General features: G+C 32.0%; 1 protein-coding gene across 1 annotated transcript in view; it reads right to left on the bottom strand.

The window, feature by feature from the left end:
• Window positions 1-16,009, bottom strand: part of mnat1 (MNAT1 component of CDK activating kinase) — a 33,651-nt gene that overhangs the window by 15,489 nt on the left and 2,153 nt on the right. Inside the window, 5 exon segments of the mRNA NM_001006100.1 lie at window positions 5,352-5,483; window positions 6,150-6,290; window positions 6,745-6,848; window positions 8,394-8,467; window positions 8,552-8,704. Coding sequence (NP_001006100.1) covers window positions 5,352-5,483; window positions 6,150-6,290; window positions 6,745-6,848; window positions 8,394-8,467; window positions 8,552-8,704 — 604 coding nt within the window.

Genomic DNA, 16,009 nt, shown 5'->3' with positions numbered 1-16,009 from the left:
CTACGGTATTTTTGTAATGCAAAGTAACAGCAAAAAATGTAAGTTTATGTAATTACTTAATCTGTTTTTTTTTGTTGTTATTATTTAGCACATTTTTATTTCATTAAATTATTTTAACTTGATATTGATTCTCCATCTCAGACCTTAATTACTATTAACTACTACATTTTTAATCAAACATATATCGTCACCTTACAATTATTAGGTTCTATCTGACATTTTTGTCAAAATTGAGTTATTCACATATTCTTACATTATGGGATGTTATGGGATGTTGTTTACACTTTAAGACTTTTTATTTAATAAACAATGTTACACACATACTGTTTGCTATGGAATGCAAAAACTTTTTGAAGCTCAATATCTCAAAATCATTCAGAACGTAGATAGAACCCTATAATTCCAAGGTGACGATATATTAAAAATAACTATTATATCATAAAACTGGTTTATTTAGCAAATTTTTATTTCATTAGATTATTGTCATTTAATATTGATTCTCTGTCTCAGATCGTCTATTTAAAAAAAGATACATTAAAATAAATGTATAGTATTATACATCTAAAGCATTTTGTAATGTAAAGTAACAGCAAAAAATTTTAAGTTAATGTAATGACTTCATCTGATTTTTTTTTTTACCATAATATTTTTATTTTTCGTTTTCAGTTTGTACACATTGAAATACAACATTTTACAAACATTTTACAACAATAATAACCTTGTTGCATTTACAAATTATACAAAATATAAGGATATATATATTTATAATAAAAACTAAAAGCAAACAACAAACGAGCAAACAACAATAATAACAACAACAAAAATAATAACAAAAAAAATAAAATAATAATAATAAAAAAATAAAAATAAAACTGCTCCTCTTTTTTTTCAATTATGGTAATCTATTCAAACATGACAATTATAATCATACTAAGTACTAGGCAAAGCAAATATGTATTAAGTAATGTATCAATGCAGAACTATAAAGCTGGAACTGCATTATCCATCAAATATTATTCATCAACTTCTTCCTCTGACTTCATCTGATTTTATTAATTGAGCACATTTTTATTTAATTATTTTTATATAAATTTTTTAAACAGTTAAAAACTATCCTGCAATCTTCTTTGAAAGTTTCTTGAATGAAAAATGCTGATTTAAAAAGGTTTTTTTAAAATTGACATCTATTGGAAAAACTTTTCAAACAAGGATAAACCTTTTTACAAAACTAAATTCTACAAAACTCCAAAAACAAAAAAAAACAAAAAAAGGTTTAAATGAGCAGACTGTGAGAGAACGATGAAAGGTTTGTGTTTCACGTGGGGATGAGGCAGGAGAGAGCGTCGGGACTCTGACTATGCAAGTCTTCAGGACGATCCAAGGTCAACAAATATAAACTGTCTATCAGCACCTCTGCTGACCTTCACACACACACACACACACATTCACCTCAGATCAGCACATTTGAAAATGATCACACACTCACACCGCTCTGCTTAGGCCACAGGAGAGAAAAATGCCATAAAACACATACATTAATACTAACACTACTGTATCTGCTTATTAGGTTGTCATGTATGAAATACTGTTTCCAGTTCCAAGCCTCTACCCACTTGAAAAGAGAAATCTTAAAATCTGTTTATGATTTATAATTAGTCATATCACACATTTAAAAAAGTGAATGATTATAAAATCATTAATCATCAATCACAATAATCTCTTTTGTATCACAGACACCAATATTAAAAAAATATTTAGTTATAAAGTTATAGCTTAACTTTTAATAGTTACAAAAAAGCTTAAAAAGTTAATAGTTGAATAAATTATAAATTAATAGTAATTAACTAATAATAAATTAATAGTAAATTATAGCTGTATGACTCTGAGATTAATATAAAATTAAATTTAAATTAAAAAATATAAAATAAAATATAAAATAAAGTAAAATATAATATATAATATAACACAATATAATTGTAAAATATAAAATAATGCAAAATATATTACAATAAAATATAGTTACATCATATTTTGATTTAATATAAAATATAGCAAAAATATTTTAATATAAAATAAAAGTAAAATATAAAAATATAATATAAAGTAGAATAGAATAAAATACTAAAATATAATATTAAAAAGTCAAATAAAGAAAAGTATATTAATATAATATAATATAATATAATATAATATAATATAATATAATATAATATAATATAATATAATATAATATAATATAATATAATATAATATATGACCATCATGATCAATATAAACATTATAAACTTCATGATTTTTCAACAGTTTTACAGCATATATTCTTTCCACGTGTTGCTAGATTTTGTCATCTGACAGAGCGTTCAGACCCAGAAACGGTGATGCGTGACGTCAGACATAAGCAGATTCACATTACAGAACTCGCACTGACAAAGTGTCCTGAATTTACCGTGTAACACTAGTGAAAACACATCCAGGTTCAGCGGGGATAAAGTGAGCTTTGTGGACCCTCCAGCTGGCATTAACTAAGCTCAAGTAACAAGTGTGAGAGCCAATGCCCTCTCCATGCCCTGTAACACACACTATTTTCATCTCAAAGTCTCTACTGGCTCACTCCACATGTATGCCGAGCATGAAAAAGTCAGACGAACACACACGTCGCCTCAAAAAAACATCTGCGTGTTAAATATAACCGTACAAGCGTGCCTTCTGCCTTTAGTGTAAAGCTATCTAAAGCTGACAAACACTTTTCATGCTGGTACTATCCTGACAGTGCCAACACACACACATATACAAACACACACCAATCATCTCTCCATGCCAACCACAAGACACATTTGTGAAAACATACACAATTGTTCATGCAGTTTCTGTTTTTCCACTCAACAGCAGTTTTTAAGATGTTACTCCCCCCCCTCATCGTTTGCATACACATTCATGACATGTTGCTTCAGGTTTGTGTCCTTTACAGTGACCGCTGAAGGGATTTTTTTTGCAAAGAACAAACCTGTTTTACCTGCTTTGCAACACAGATGCAACACAGAATGATATAAACACACATACACACACTCCCAACGTCATTCTCGAACACTGGCTAATACAAACATGCTGGTATTTGTGTGTATGTGAAAGCTTTAGCACATGGTGTGCTGATTATTACATAAGAAACAGGGCATGTGCCGCTATATTGATGTCTGCGGTTAGAAAACCAATTACTACTGATCATTAATATCTAAACGGCATATTATTTGTATTATTTGTATAAAAAGAAAGTAAAATAAAGAGTAAAAAGTACAGTGGGGGAAAAGGTACTGATTATAACATAAGAAACAGGGCATGTGCCACTATATTGATGTCTGCGGTTAGAAAACCAATTACTACTGATGAATAATATCTAAACTGCATATTATTTGTATTATTTGTATAAAAAGAAAGTAAAATAAAGAGTAAAAAGTACAGTTAGAGAAAAGGTATTCAACATGTTATGTTTTTTTCCTGGGAATAATTTTTCTAAAAAAGCTGTTGATATGGAATTAAACAAGATTTTAGTAAAAACCAAAACAATACAAACATAAAAGTAAAACAAAACAAAAACAAAATCTGACAAATGAGTCCAGTGTAATAACAATGGAATGAAAAGACGAAAGTGCTAAACTACTGAAATGTATTTAATACTTTGCATACTGTAAAAGGCTTTTTTGGTGATGGCAGCTTAAAGACGATTCTCAAAAAGAGAATGAAGTCACATGAATTGCTCAGTTTTTCCACAGACTTCAACAGAGTGTAAACATCTTGATGGTTCTGTGGGTCTTATCGATCAAATCTGATCTTTATTCTTTATTTTCTAGTGGATTCAAGTCAGGTGATTGGCTGGGCCATTCTACAGCTTGATTTTCTTTCTCTGAAACCATTTGAGAGTTTCCTTGGCTGTGTTTAGGAACATTATCTACGTTTCAATTCAAAGATGTGAATTAAATTTATGCATAAAACAGCAATGTTACATTAAAGACTTGCAAATAAACACGTTTCCATCCAATTGGACAAAGAGAACAAAATCATCACTTCCTGATTAACTGGCGCCAAATATCAACAGTAAAAACGGAATTTGCTGCGGTAGGAGAAGCTGTGTGAATCTTCTCATTATTTAATAAATGATTTGCGCCTCAGAAGACAAATACCAACATACAGTGAATGCATGGAGGCATTTGAAGGCGTTAGACAGAGTACAGACGCTCTTAATTCTAAAGGCAATTACTACTATAATAACATCAATACTGAAACAGTTAAGGAATTTTAGAATGACTAAAACAACATTTCAGTTGTTTTGTAATGTTTTATAATGTGCTCAGCCTGCTGGTTTGTCCATTCACACACATTTTTATCATCACATGATTTCTTATAACAAAATCACATGACCTTTTTTAATGTGCCTACTGGAATTTGTTTTTGTTAAAAGTGTTTCCATCTTACTTTATGTGTATCTTTTCTTATAAAATAAAAAGTTTTTCCTTCTCAGTTATGTGCATATGTTTTTATGCGCATTTTAAAAATGTATGCACATCATGGCATTTCTGTCAACCACTTTATTATGTACATATGCATAAAAAAGGTGGATGCAAACATAGTTATTGTCTTGCTAAATTGCCCATCCTGATTTCATTTTCATCTTCTTGCTAATGTAGATGTTGGACTGAAGCAGATAATATTCATTTACAATGTGGAAGGACACAGGGTGGCTAAATAACTACTGAGCTGCAGTCTGGGCCTTTACTGCCTTTCTACACTTTCCTTTCTTCATGTGTTCAATCCTTTTTCCCTGAGTCATTTCATTTTATTACGCATAGCTTAATTTCTAAACTAATTTGATTATTTTTTATTTTTTTGCATATATGGACTTCTTTGGTAATCAACATCTGGTAATAATTTAAGTCAACAGCACCTTTAGAAATATGTTTTCTGGGAAAATGGTGAAGTGTTGAATACTTATATCCCCCACTGCAAATGTAAAATGTCCAATTTAATTAAAAAAAATGTATGTAATAACAATATATTTTATTGTTATAATATTTCTTACAATTCGATATATATTAATAATAATTTAAATCAAATTTTTTCAGATTTATTTAAATATTTTGTTATTAAACATACATTATATATATATATATATATATATATATATATATATATATATATATATATATATATATATATATATATATATATATATATAATACTAAAGATTTATTTAAATATTTAGAAATTAATAATTAATTCGATACAAAAATGTCAATTTAAAATCTATAAATAACTGATGATAATATGATAATATAATTAATACATAAATGTTTCCTCACCATCATTATTCCAGTCGAGAAGATGTTTGTGGGTTTGACGTTTTGTTTCTGTTTTTCTATCTGGGTCTCTAGATGGGCTGCTCTGTCTTTATGTTGGGCCAATAGCACTGCCGCAGGTAACTTGGAATTCTCCTGCAAATAAAAACAGAACATTAAGGGCATGTTTTCTTTTATATGTTATTTTGACACTTTAATTGATAGCAGAGATGAAAAAGTGAATGGAAAAAAATCAGGACTCAAGGATCAAGGATCAGGAGCAAGTCAGACTTGACTAGCATGCATAAGCATATAGCCAGCCACTATACCCCAAAAACAAAAGATGATATTTTTTAAAAAAGAGTGTGTGACATACATAAAATATTAATGTGACCTACATAAACCTAAATAATGATCAAAGAGCACTGCATAGTATATACATGGACCACCAGTTGTTTTAAACCAGTTTACCTTCACTTTTTTTCAAACCTTTATGAGTTGCTTTCTTTTATTAAACACAAACAAAGATTTTTTAAAGAAAGCTGAAAACCTGTAACCATTGACTTCCATAGCCTTTGTTTTCCCTACTATGGAAGTCAATGTTTACATGTATTCAATGTATACAGGTATTACAGGTACAGCATTCTTTAAACAACCTTTTTTGTGTTCAACATAAGAAAAAAATTTAATAACTTAATATTCACTGTTGGGTGAACTATCGATTTAAAGCTACAGTCTAAAATCAAATGAATGTGCTACTGTAGAAAGAGCATGAGATATTAAGCCATGTACCAAATGAAGAAGAGTGTATATACTGTATACCAGTTCATCCAGCAGGGCCTGTTTGTTTTTCCTCTTAGCCTGCAGTTGCCTCTGTTCCTCCTGTAGGGTCTCCAGTCTCCTCAGCTCTGAATCCTGCTGCTCCTGCAACAACAGCTCCTCCAACTCCTCTTGCTCGCGCGTCTGAAAGAGAGGTACAATTTGATCAAATAAAATAGAAAATAAAATTTGATTTACTAAATCCTACGTGGATTAAAGAAGTGCCATCCTACATGTTTTTGGAAAAAATGCATTTCATTTGAAAAACCGTCAAGATTTATTTGTCAAATACTGGGGCGGCTTTATATCTTACTTGGGTATAACAGGACAGAATGCTTAGATATCACCTATGGCACTAAGGGTTGGAGGTTTAGGGCATGCATGGGGTAGTATATTTGGTGATGATAGATCTGCTGCACTTTGTTCTATATTGTATTTAACTTGTAAAAATCCAATTAACAAAAAAAAAAAAAAAAAGAATATTAAAAAATATAAAATAAAAGTTTAAGGATACAAAACAGTCAAATGTGTCTGAAGCACATGGGCAACTCATTAAGACAAAAAAAAATAAATTAGTCAGAAACACACGCACGCTTACCAGTTTTGCTTTGTTTCTCTGTATAACATCTTTGTTATCTCGCTGATACTGTTCCATCTTCTGCTTGGTCATTTCTACATCCATGTTATTGGCCAGGTTAAACACTGGAAACATTTGAAAACAGTTAAACATTTAAAAAAACATCACAAAAGGAAATCATTTTAAAGGGCAACAATTATGCTGTTTTTCAGTTTTGATTAGGTCCTACAAGAGGTTTACAGTCCATCCAATGTTTGAAAGCACTAATTGCTTTTAGAGATTCTTTAGATGCTTACACTGGCACTTTTTACGTTTTATGTGTACATTTATACATCAGATAATACATTATTGTAAAAAAATAATAAAAACTAAAAAAATAATAAAAAAAATAAGAAGCTAAAGTGGTTATCTAAATCCTCAAAGAAACATTTTTAAATCAAATTAATATTTATCAATGTATTTCATAAAAAACATTATATATATATATTTATTTTTTATTATTATTTTTTTTTACATTGGCTTAAGTTTTACTTGAGATATTTTCAGCAAAAAATATTTATTTATTTAGTTTGAGACCTTTACTGCTGTATTAACAAGTGTATGTCCAACAGGGTCTGAAAATGACCAAATATTGCCTTCAAATTTAAAAGACTTTTATGACTGCCACAAAAAAACAGATAACAATCTGAATTGTGAGAACGGATTAAATTACAATTACATTACACTTAAATTTTAAGATTTATTTTTATTTGTTTGTTGCAGTGCTAAGAATAATAACCATTTCACACACCCATTTCTGCTGAGCTTATGAACACAATGGCCAATCAGATGTGTTTAGATTAGTCAGTGGTGAAACTGGTGGATTGGTTTATTGTGTGCACTCAGTGACTGAATGCTGCACACAAGATAAGCATATTCTGTAAGAGAATAATTTCAGTGAATATAAAAAGAGCTTTTGTAAAAGTGCAAATATATAATGATTAGCGATATAAAAAACTGACTATGGAATCCATCTGAATTAGATTTTTACATTTAACATTTTCAGCTAATATTTAAACACTGTTGAGCAAGGTTCTTAAACATCACTGATTGGTCGGACAAGTATGACTGTGATTGGCTACAATGATGATCACTTCACGAAGCTCTTATGCAGATAAACAGACACTACAGCATTTGAAAGCCACAAACACAATAGCCAATCAGCTGTGTTCAAGAATCCACAAAGCAGTGCTCATAATTCATGGGGAAAGCTGCTATTGTTAAATCTAGTTAATTTCAGTACTGATTGGTACTTATATTGAAGATGCTTCTGACCTCCCTAATTGTGACAGAGTAAATTTTTCATCTCAGTAACAAAAGTTGCTTCTCAAAAAGCTGCTGACAACATGAACCAAAGTTTTGAGGGCAGGTCAAAGTGGATGTTGTTGATGGGCAGAATCATTACAGCTCTATGTACACGGTTACACTGAAACTGGGAATGCTGACGACTCGTTTCTACAGTTCAAAATTGATTCATTTCTTTTTAGGTGACATTATGACTTTATTTGTTGTGCACTTAGATCTTTGCAGGCCTTTTAGATTCACATAGTGCAGCATTACACTGTGTAATACTTGAAAAAGTAGAACAGGGGCAAAAATATAAATGATTTAATGCTGTATATACATCTCACCGATGTCTTCCACCTGCTCCAGATAGTCATTATACTCAGTCAGAGAGGAAAAATCGAATTCTCTCTTATTATAACTGAAAGATGAAAAGACACACATTATTAAAATACGAAAAACTAGGCATTAAGAGTATTTTGAGTGCACTTTCTCTGCTGCATACATTTTGAGGACCTTCTTGCGAATCTCCACCTCTTTATCGATGGCTGGATCTTCGAAGAGCTGCACACGGAAATTACTCTTTCTGAGAGGAGTGTCACACTGCACACAGTTACCAGAACCACGGACAAACAGCATGTCCACACAGCTCTCACACCTGAAACACACACACATGCAAACTTTTTACTCGCACTGGCAGAAGGTCAGCTGAAAGACAGTCAAAAACAACAGTAATGAAATGTGAAATCTGCTGGAAAAAAACTTCAGAAGCGATTCCACACAAACACACATTTCAATCATCTCGTTGCTTCAGAGGGTAAAATCTGGCCTTAGAAACTTTCCAAACCGAGCAATAAGTTAGACTAATGGATAAAGCAGAGGTCTGATGTGCATGCGTGTGTGTGTGTGGTGGTCTTATTCAATCATAATGGAGTGATGATGGGAGAGGTTTGAGGCAAAGCAGACATGCACATTAAGGGCTGACAAAGTACAGTGTGTTAGAAACCAACTTTATATCTTGCCCAGAATTTATGCATAGATCTTACACTGAGTTTCAACTAGATTTTCTTAAAAATACAGTAAACACTGTTTCATTTTCCACTGGACAGTTAAACTTTTCTGCATTCTGTCTGTTTTTTCTTTTCTCTTTCTATCAGCTTTCAGAATATGCCGCTCTTTGATTTTTATATATATATATATATGACAGATAGTAGGATTACACAATATATCATTGTAGCATTGATATCGCAATGTAAGGATCTGCAATAGTCACATCACATTATCTGCAATGTCAAATTGGGACTATAATACCCAGCCAACATAGCATTTAGATATCTTAATACTGTTAGATTCTCATCATAAATCATAAAACACTGTTTATTTTAATTATATCTTTATTCAATTGTATTCCTCTATCCTGGTGGTTTGTTTATTAGATGTTATGCAGATACTTCCCTTCAAATTAATCCCCATTAATCTAAAGTTATGAATTCTCTCCACATAGAGCTAATATGTCATCTTGTGAAATGACATTCATACTGCAGTGTATGTTGCAGACAAACAAAATATCACAATGTCATTATTTTCTAATATCTTGCAGCCCTAACAAGTAGTGTATATGACACAGTCAGCCATCTTTCGGTAAAGACTCTTTGCTGGAGAGTGGAGTTAGAAAATTACACATTGGTTTAAGGAGTGAAAATTGTTAAACCGTTACCGTAATTGGGTTTTGTTGCTAAGAATTGAGTTATTATTGTTGTTATTATCATTAAATTTTATCAGTAAAGATTAAGATAAATTGTTATTTTATTTTAAATAATCCTGTTTAAGATTACTGTAATTATTTTTCTACATATACACGTTTAATCAAAAACACATTAAATTTAGGCTTTTATAAATGTTCTATTATTTAAAGAACCCTAAACTCAATTTCTCAGGAACCAGAAATTCACAATGTTACAGTTTTAAAGTATCTCTACTCAAATATATGCTGCCTTAAAAAAATATCTTGCCAACATCCACACCACTGTACATTTTATTCTGTGACCATGGCAAGATATAATTGCCATTGCATTAAAAGAAGTATTAATCCAACAACACCAGCAGACAAAACATTGCATGACCTGAAATGAGATCAAGAAACATCACAGATTTGAACCTGCAACTAACTTCCAGCTGACTTTACATTATTAGACGAGTGACACACTCTCTTTGTTGCAAACCCATGTTCTAACTCGTGGTTCCCAAAGTGGGGTTCACCAGACAATGTTGGGGTGGTGGGGGGGTCGGGAGGGTATTTATTGTTTTGAATTGCAACCCCTGGGGTGTTTACGTTATATTAATGACACAGTAATAGCGTCAATTTTAGCAGATTGATTTTACAGCATGATTTTTAAAAATCATACACGGCTGAACATAGAAGTTGATCTCTAAGTGGCAGTCTCCAAAATTAAACCAAGACTACACTTGTGCCGTAAACATTGTGCACACCAGTCTCATTAGATGAGGTTAATATTAAATTACATTAATAAATGACAAAAGATATATAATACAGGGGATGAAAAAAAGAATACCACAACCAATACCTTTGAAAATCCATATTTAACCAAAGAAACATGATGGAACCTTGGGTAATAAATCAATGTAAAGGAGTACTTAAAGTTTTTTTCATTAGAAACCCGAAAGTTGTGGTATTCATTTTGAATCACCCTCTGTATTATAGTTGTTAGACTGCTGCACATTTTTGTGTTGTCAATATGATTGTGTTTATAGGCCTATTGGTGAGTGCGCAATCCCAAGGATAGTGGGGGTCACAAGTCTCTGGAATAGTTATTTTGGGGGTCACAGGCTGAAAAGATTGGGAACCCCTGATCTAATAGGCACAAGCATCCCATGTGTGTTTGTAAAAGAGACAGAACTACAGACCTCGAAATGCCTGTGAAACACAGTATGAACACAGATTCTCATGTGAATAAATGCTAGACATTCCCTCCTCATTCCTCCACTCCCGATCCGTGTTTGTCAGCATGTTGAGAGGTTACTACACTCCTCTAACTCAGCACAACTGACCTATCACACACACACACATACAACAGATCTGCAAACCCTGCATTTCACACACGCACACATAAGCTACCTGTGTCCCTCTCATCACTATCTTTCTCACACACACACCTACTTGTGTCCTTCCCTCTTCACTGCAGGTCATGAGGACACACTCGCATCCGCCAAACAAACACGCATGTTTGTACAACCACTGGCACTTTTGTGTCACTTGGGTAATTTCTGAACAGATTCTAAATTCTCAAATTGAATTATGTGATGTGGAAAACATGAAGCAGAATCATGAAATCTAGTAAAAAATTAAATAAGAAATTTTAATGATCAATTTTAGATCAATACTTTAAAAGTAATGCTTTAACCTAATCAAATCGAATTGTAAGCTACAGACTGTGAATATTAAATATAAAAAGACTATTTGTATATGAAGCTAAACATGATCTACTTGTCTGTGTGAACGAAGAGCAAGGCACACACATACTTAAGAGTGTATTTCAGCATCTGTGTTATAGCTATGAGAACATGAGATTCACTTCACAAACATTTTAGTTTAATATGAGAAAACTTAACGTCATAGAAATCATACGTCTTCTCAAAAATATCAATAAATTTAGCATTTATTTTAACCAAGGTCTTTACTTTGAGGCTTGTTGCAATTTTATATCAGATAGCAGAAGAGCAGTAGTAATAATAACAACATATTTATTATTATTTATTATTATTATTATTATTAAATAATAATAATTCTAATACTGATACTAATAAATGTGTTTATTTTTAATAAAACCAAGTAAATAAAACGTAAGAATAATGCCACAATTTTTCTTTTATGTTTTAAACGATAAAGCAATAAAGCTTTTGACAAACAAAACAAATGTAATAGAGTTCCTTAAAATTAAAGAATAAATGTAATTAAAATGATAAGATGTCAAATGTTTCTGATAAAAAACATTTAAACAGAGTCTAGAAATATAAATTTAGAAAAAATACAACTAATAAAAAGCAAAAAATAAAACAGCTTTAACTGAGTTCTACAAACGTATTTTGCGTTTAGATTTAACTTCATCGATTTTCTCACTTATAATTAAAAACATTATATATCAGAAATACTTAATGTGGCATTATGCAATAGGAACCACATCTTCCAGAAAATTCTCAGGAGAGTTTGCCAAGATTGCAGATTAAAGATAAAAATATTGTTGTAAATAGTTTTTAGTTTATTGCACAGACCATTTGTTCCACTTCAAAGAAAAACACCTTATAACTTTTTGATGCAGTTTTCTGTTATTATTTACAAATATCATGATAAAAATTGTGGATGGTCTTCTTGTGATATATTACATCATATTACATTACGAAGGCAAAATATGATAATATCGTATAATATTGTATTACTGTACCTGAATACCTGACTACTTATTTCACTTTTATCTTATTGATTTAATCTTGCAATTTCTTTGATTCACTCTTCTATAAATGTATTTCCTATCAATCTAATTTAATGATTTTATTCTAAATAATAGACCTATTCAAGTCATCTGCCAAAATGTTATTCATATCGCAATATAAAATGCAGAAAAATAAAATATTGCAATGTCAGGTTTTTCCAATATTATGCAGCACTATTTAAGAGCCACAGGTATTACATATGTTTTGCCTGTATTTATGTTTTCTTCCTCTTCCTAAAGTACCAATAGCCACAGCTAAAACTAAAACTTTTCTTTAATGTCTTACTAAAGACAAAGGGTCACCTATAATTTTGATGGCCTGAGAGTGAGTAAACTAACAGGCGAGTTATTCCTTTACACTTTTCATTTTCTCTCTAAACCCAAAAGTTCCCATAGTTGCAGAAACACACATGCAACATCTCCGACCACTCCATCAACTGAATTTAATCATGGCTACAGTTTATTAACTACAATTACTTCATCCTTATTCTTTGTACACAGAGGTAAACTCATGAAATGGCCAGAAGAGTGTGTGCTGGACTGTCTCCAGCAGTGTGTCATCAGCGTGTAATATATTTATAACATTCATAGGAGTCCCAGGTCAGCAGTTCACTGTGAGTCTGTTTAGCCTCTGCAGGTCAAGGGCATTCAGAGCATGAGGAGTCACATGACTTTACACAAATATCATCCATTGGATCGACATACTACACTACATCTGTGAGTTTTCACTCGTTTATTTAAATGAATTGCCTATAAACATATGATGATATTTCCTCTTAATTATTGCTGATGCCCTTCCAGCTGCAACCCATCACTGGGAAACACGCACACTCATTCACACACATGCACTACAGACAAATCAGCCTACCCAATTCACCCATTCAAACATATCATGTAAATCAATGTATATGGTAGGGCTGCACAATATATAATTTCAGCATCAATATCACACTGTACCAATCTGCAATATTCACATAGCAGGATCTGCAACGTCATGTTTGGATTAATATATCACAAGCTAATCTAACAGATTCTAATTGTGTGTGACTAGGCCTGTGACTAGAGTTTTTAAGTGAACTTAAACCATTTGGGTACAAGAAATTACAAAGTTTGCCACTTTCACAAAGATTAATTAGGTGAGTATTATTTTCACAATCAAGGCATGGTGTTATTTTACATTTTATTATTGATTTAATTCAATATTGAACGCAATACTGTTAGACTCCACCAAAAACCATAAAGGCGCTTTTTTAATTTTATCTTTGTTCTATTGTTTTTTTTTTTTTGTTTTTTTTTTGCTTTAATTTTTGTTATAATTTTGTATATTTTATGGAGTATTTTATCAACTCACCAACAAAAACATCTTAATTAATATAAAATCTTTTTATATTAATAAAAAACTTTTACACTGGAAAAAGCGATTAGTTTGCTTGACTTACTGTACATAATGTATAAAGGACCTAATCGCTTTTTACAGCATATGAATTCTCTCTCAACAGGGTTACTTTAGTAATCTTGTGAAATTGTATGCATATTAAAATGTAAATTGCAGAAAATACAAAAAAATCTATGTAATTTTTCCAATGTATTTGGAGGAATTTGTATTGCTTTATTGTGCATAAACCTTCAGAGTAAAGAAATGTTACTTTCTAACTAATTAAACTGGAAAAGAATTTCATGTAAGTAAATAGATAAAATAGTAATAAGTAAAATTTAACAATGAGTTCTCATTTGTAAACATTAAGTAATGCATTAACTAACATTACAGTTTTTCTCAGTGGCTTTGGTGCATTTCTCACAACACTATTTACATTTGCACAACAGTTAATGCATTTCTCAAAACAATTAGTCATTTGTGCACATCCTAGTAGCAGTTTCTCATTCCTTCCAACACATTGCAGATACTTTTGGACATGCATCAATTGCTTTTATACGATTCTCTGCTATTTATAACATTATCATTTGCTTATGTCACGTCAGTCAAAATTAACGAAACTTGTAAATGCTGAATAGTCATCCCATATAAAACTAATAGGGATGTAACGGTATTGTAAATACCGTCATACCGCAATATTATTTTTTTTCGATATTACCGTAATCGCATGACTCAGTAAAACTATAGGTCTTCTGAGAAAATTTGCTCAGGCGAATGAAGCGAACGGGAGGTAGCGGAAACTACAATTCCCATCAGCCCAGGCTTGGCCATCATACCTTGCAGTCTGTTGTCGCTACAGATCAAGTAATGCGGAAATGGAGTGTGCTGCTAGAAGCGGGGATGAAAAAGAGCTGGAAATGTTCGAACCTAAAGCGGGGTGTTGTCGCCGCGCGCGTACTGAATAGCGGTGTTGTCGCACGCGTTCTGATCAGCTGTGTTGTCGCGCGCGTACTGTAAAGCGGGGAGGGGGGTTGAGCGCGCATACTCAAGAGTGGTGTTGTCGCGCGCCTACTGAAGGGCGGGACGGAGGGTATGTCGCGTCGCGGGGGCACTTTTGATCATTTTGGAAGGGCACTTTCTATCCAAGACTAAAAAGGGCATGTGCACTGCACAGGTTGAGCCCTATGTGTGCACGTGCCTGCAAGTTGGGGAATACGACTAATAACAGTCATGGGGACTGCAGAAACACAGCACACTGTTCAGATTGATGCAGACATGAGACCTCTATCTCACTCATGGCTTGTCCTCTCAAGTGGGGAAAGACAATGCACAACGTTACCCACTGCTGTCAACCTGGGCCAAGTCATACCTCTCTGTCCCAGAAACCTCAGTCCCAAATGACAGGGTTTTTTTCTGTTGCAGGGGACATTGTAAATGCCCAGAGATACCAGCTTTTACCAGATTATATTTATATGATAATTTTCCTTAAAACCCATCTCTAAGTGAGTGAGTGAGTGATTAAATGTTGAATGTGATGAGTTTTCAACAATACTAAATTGAAACTTTATTTTTTTTACATGGTTTAATATTTTTTTGTTATTAAAATTGAAGTAAGTGTTTCAAAGCTTACAGATAGATGGCTCATTTGTATGTCATTGACACTTTTTTGGAGTATTTTCATAAGTTTTGTTTTTTCCTGTAAATGATTCAATAAATACCGTACCGTGACATTCATACCGAGGTATTACCGTACCGTGAAGTTCTGATACCGTTACATCCCTAAAAACTAATAGTCCTCATTTCATTCCTCATAGTCATTACATACAAAAATGTTGAACTAGTTGTCAAAATCTGTCATGAAAATTTTACTAAAAAAATAAAATCTTTCTTTTCCTAAAAAATTTCTTAAAAATTGAACAATTTCTTAAATGATTTACAGACCTGTGTATGTTGTAGGTTTAGTTCCAATATGTACTGCAATATTGTTTACAGTTGTGCACAGCTCTACTAAAAGTAAGTTTCTGTTTGTTGTAAATAAGGATGTGTTTATTCTTTTGCACAATGCTGTGAATAAATTAGA

The sequence above is a fragment of the Danio rerio genome, chromosome 13, assembly GCF_052040795.2.
Source record: "Danio rerio strain M-AB ecotype USA chromosome 13, GRCz13ab, whole genome shotgun sequence".
Classification (NCBI taxonomy): Eukaryota; Metazoa; Chordata; class Actinopteri; order Cypriniformes; family Danionidae; genus Danio; species Danio rerio.
The sequence above is the reverse complement of the archived record's forward strand: the minus strand, read 5'-3'. Positions and strand labels throughout refer to the sequence as shown.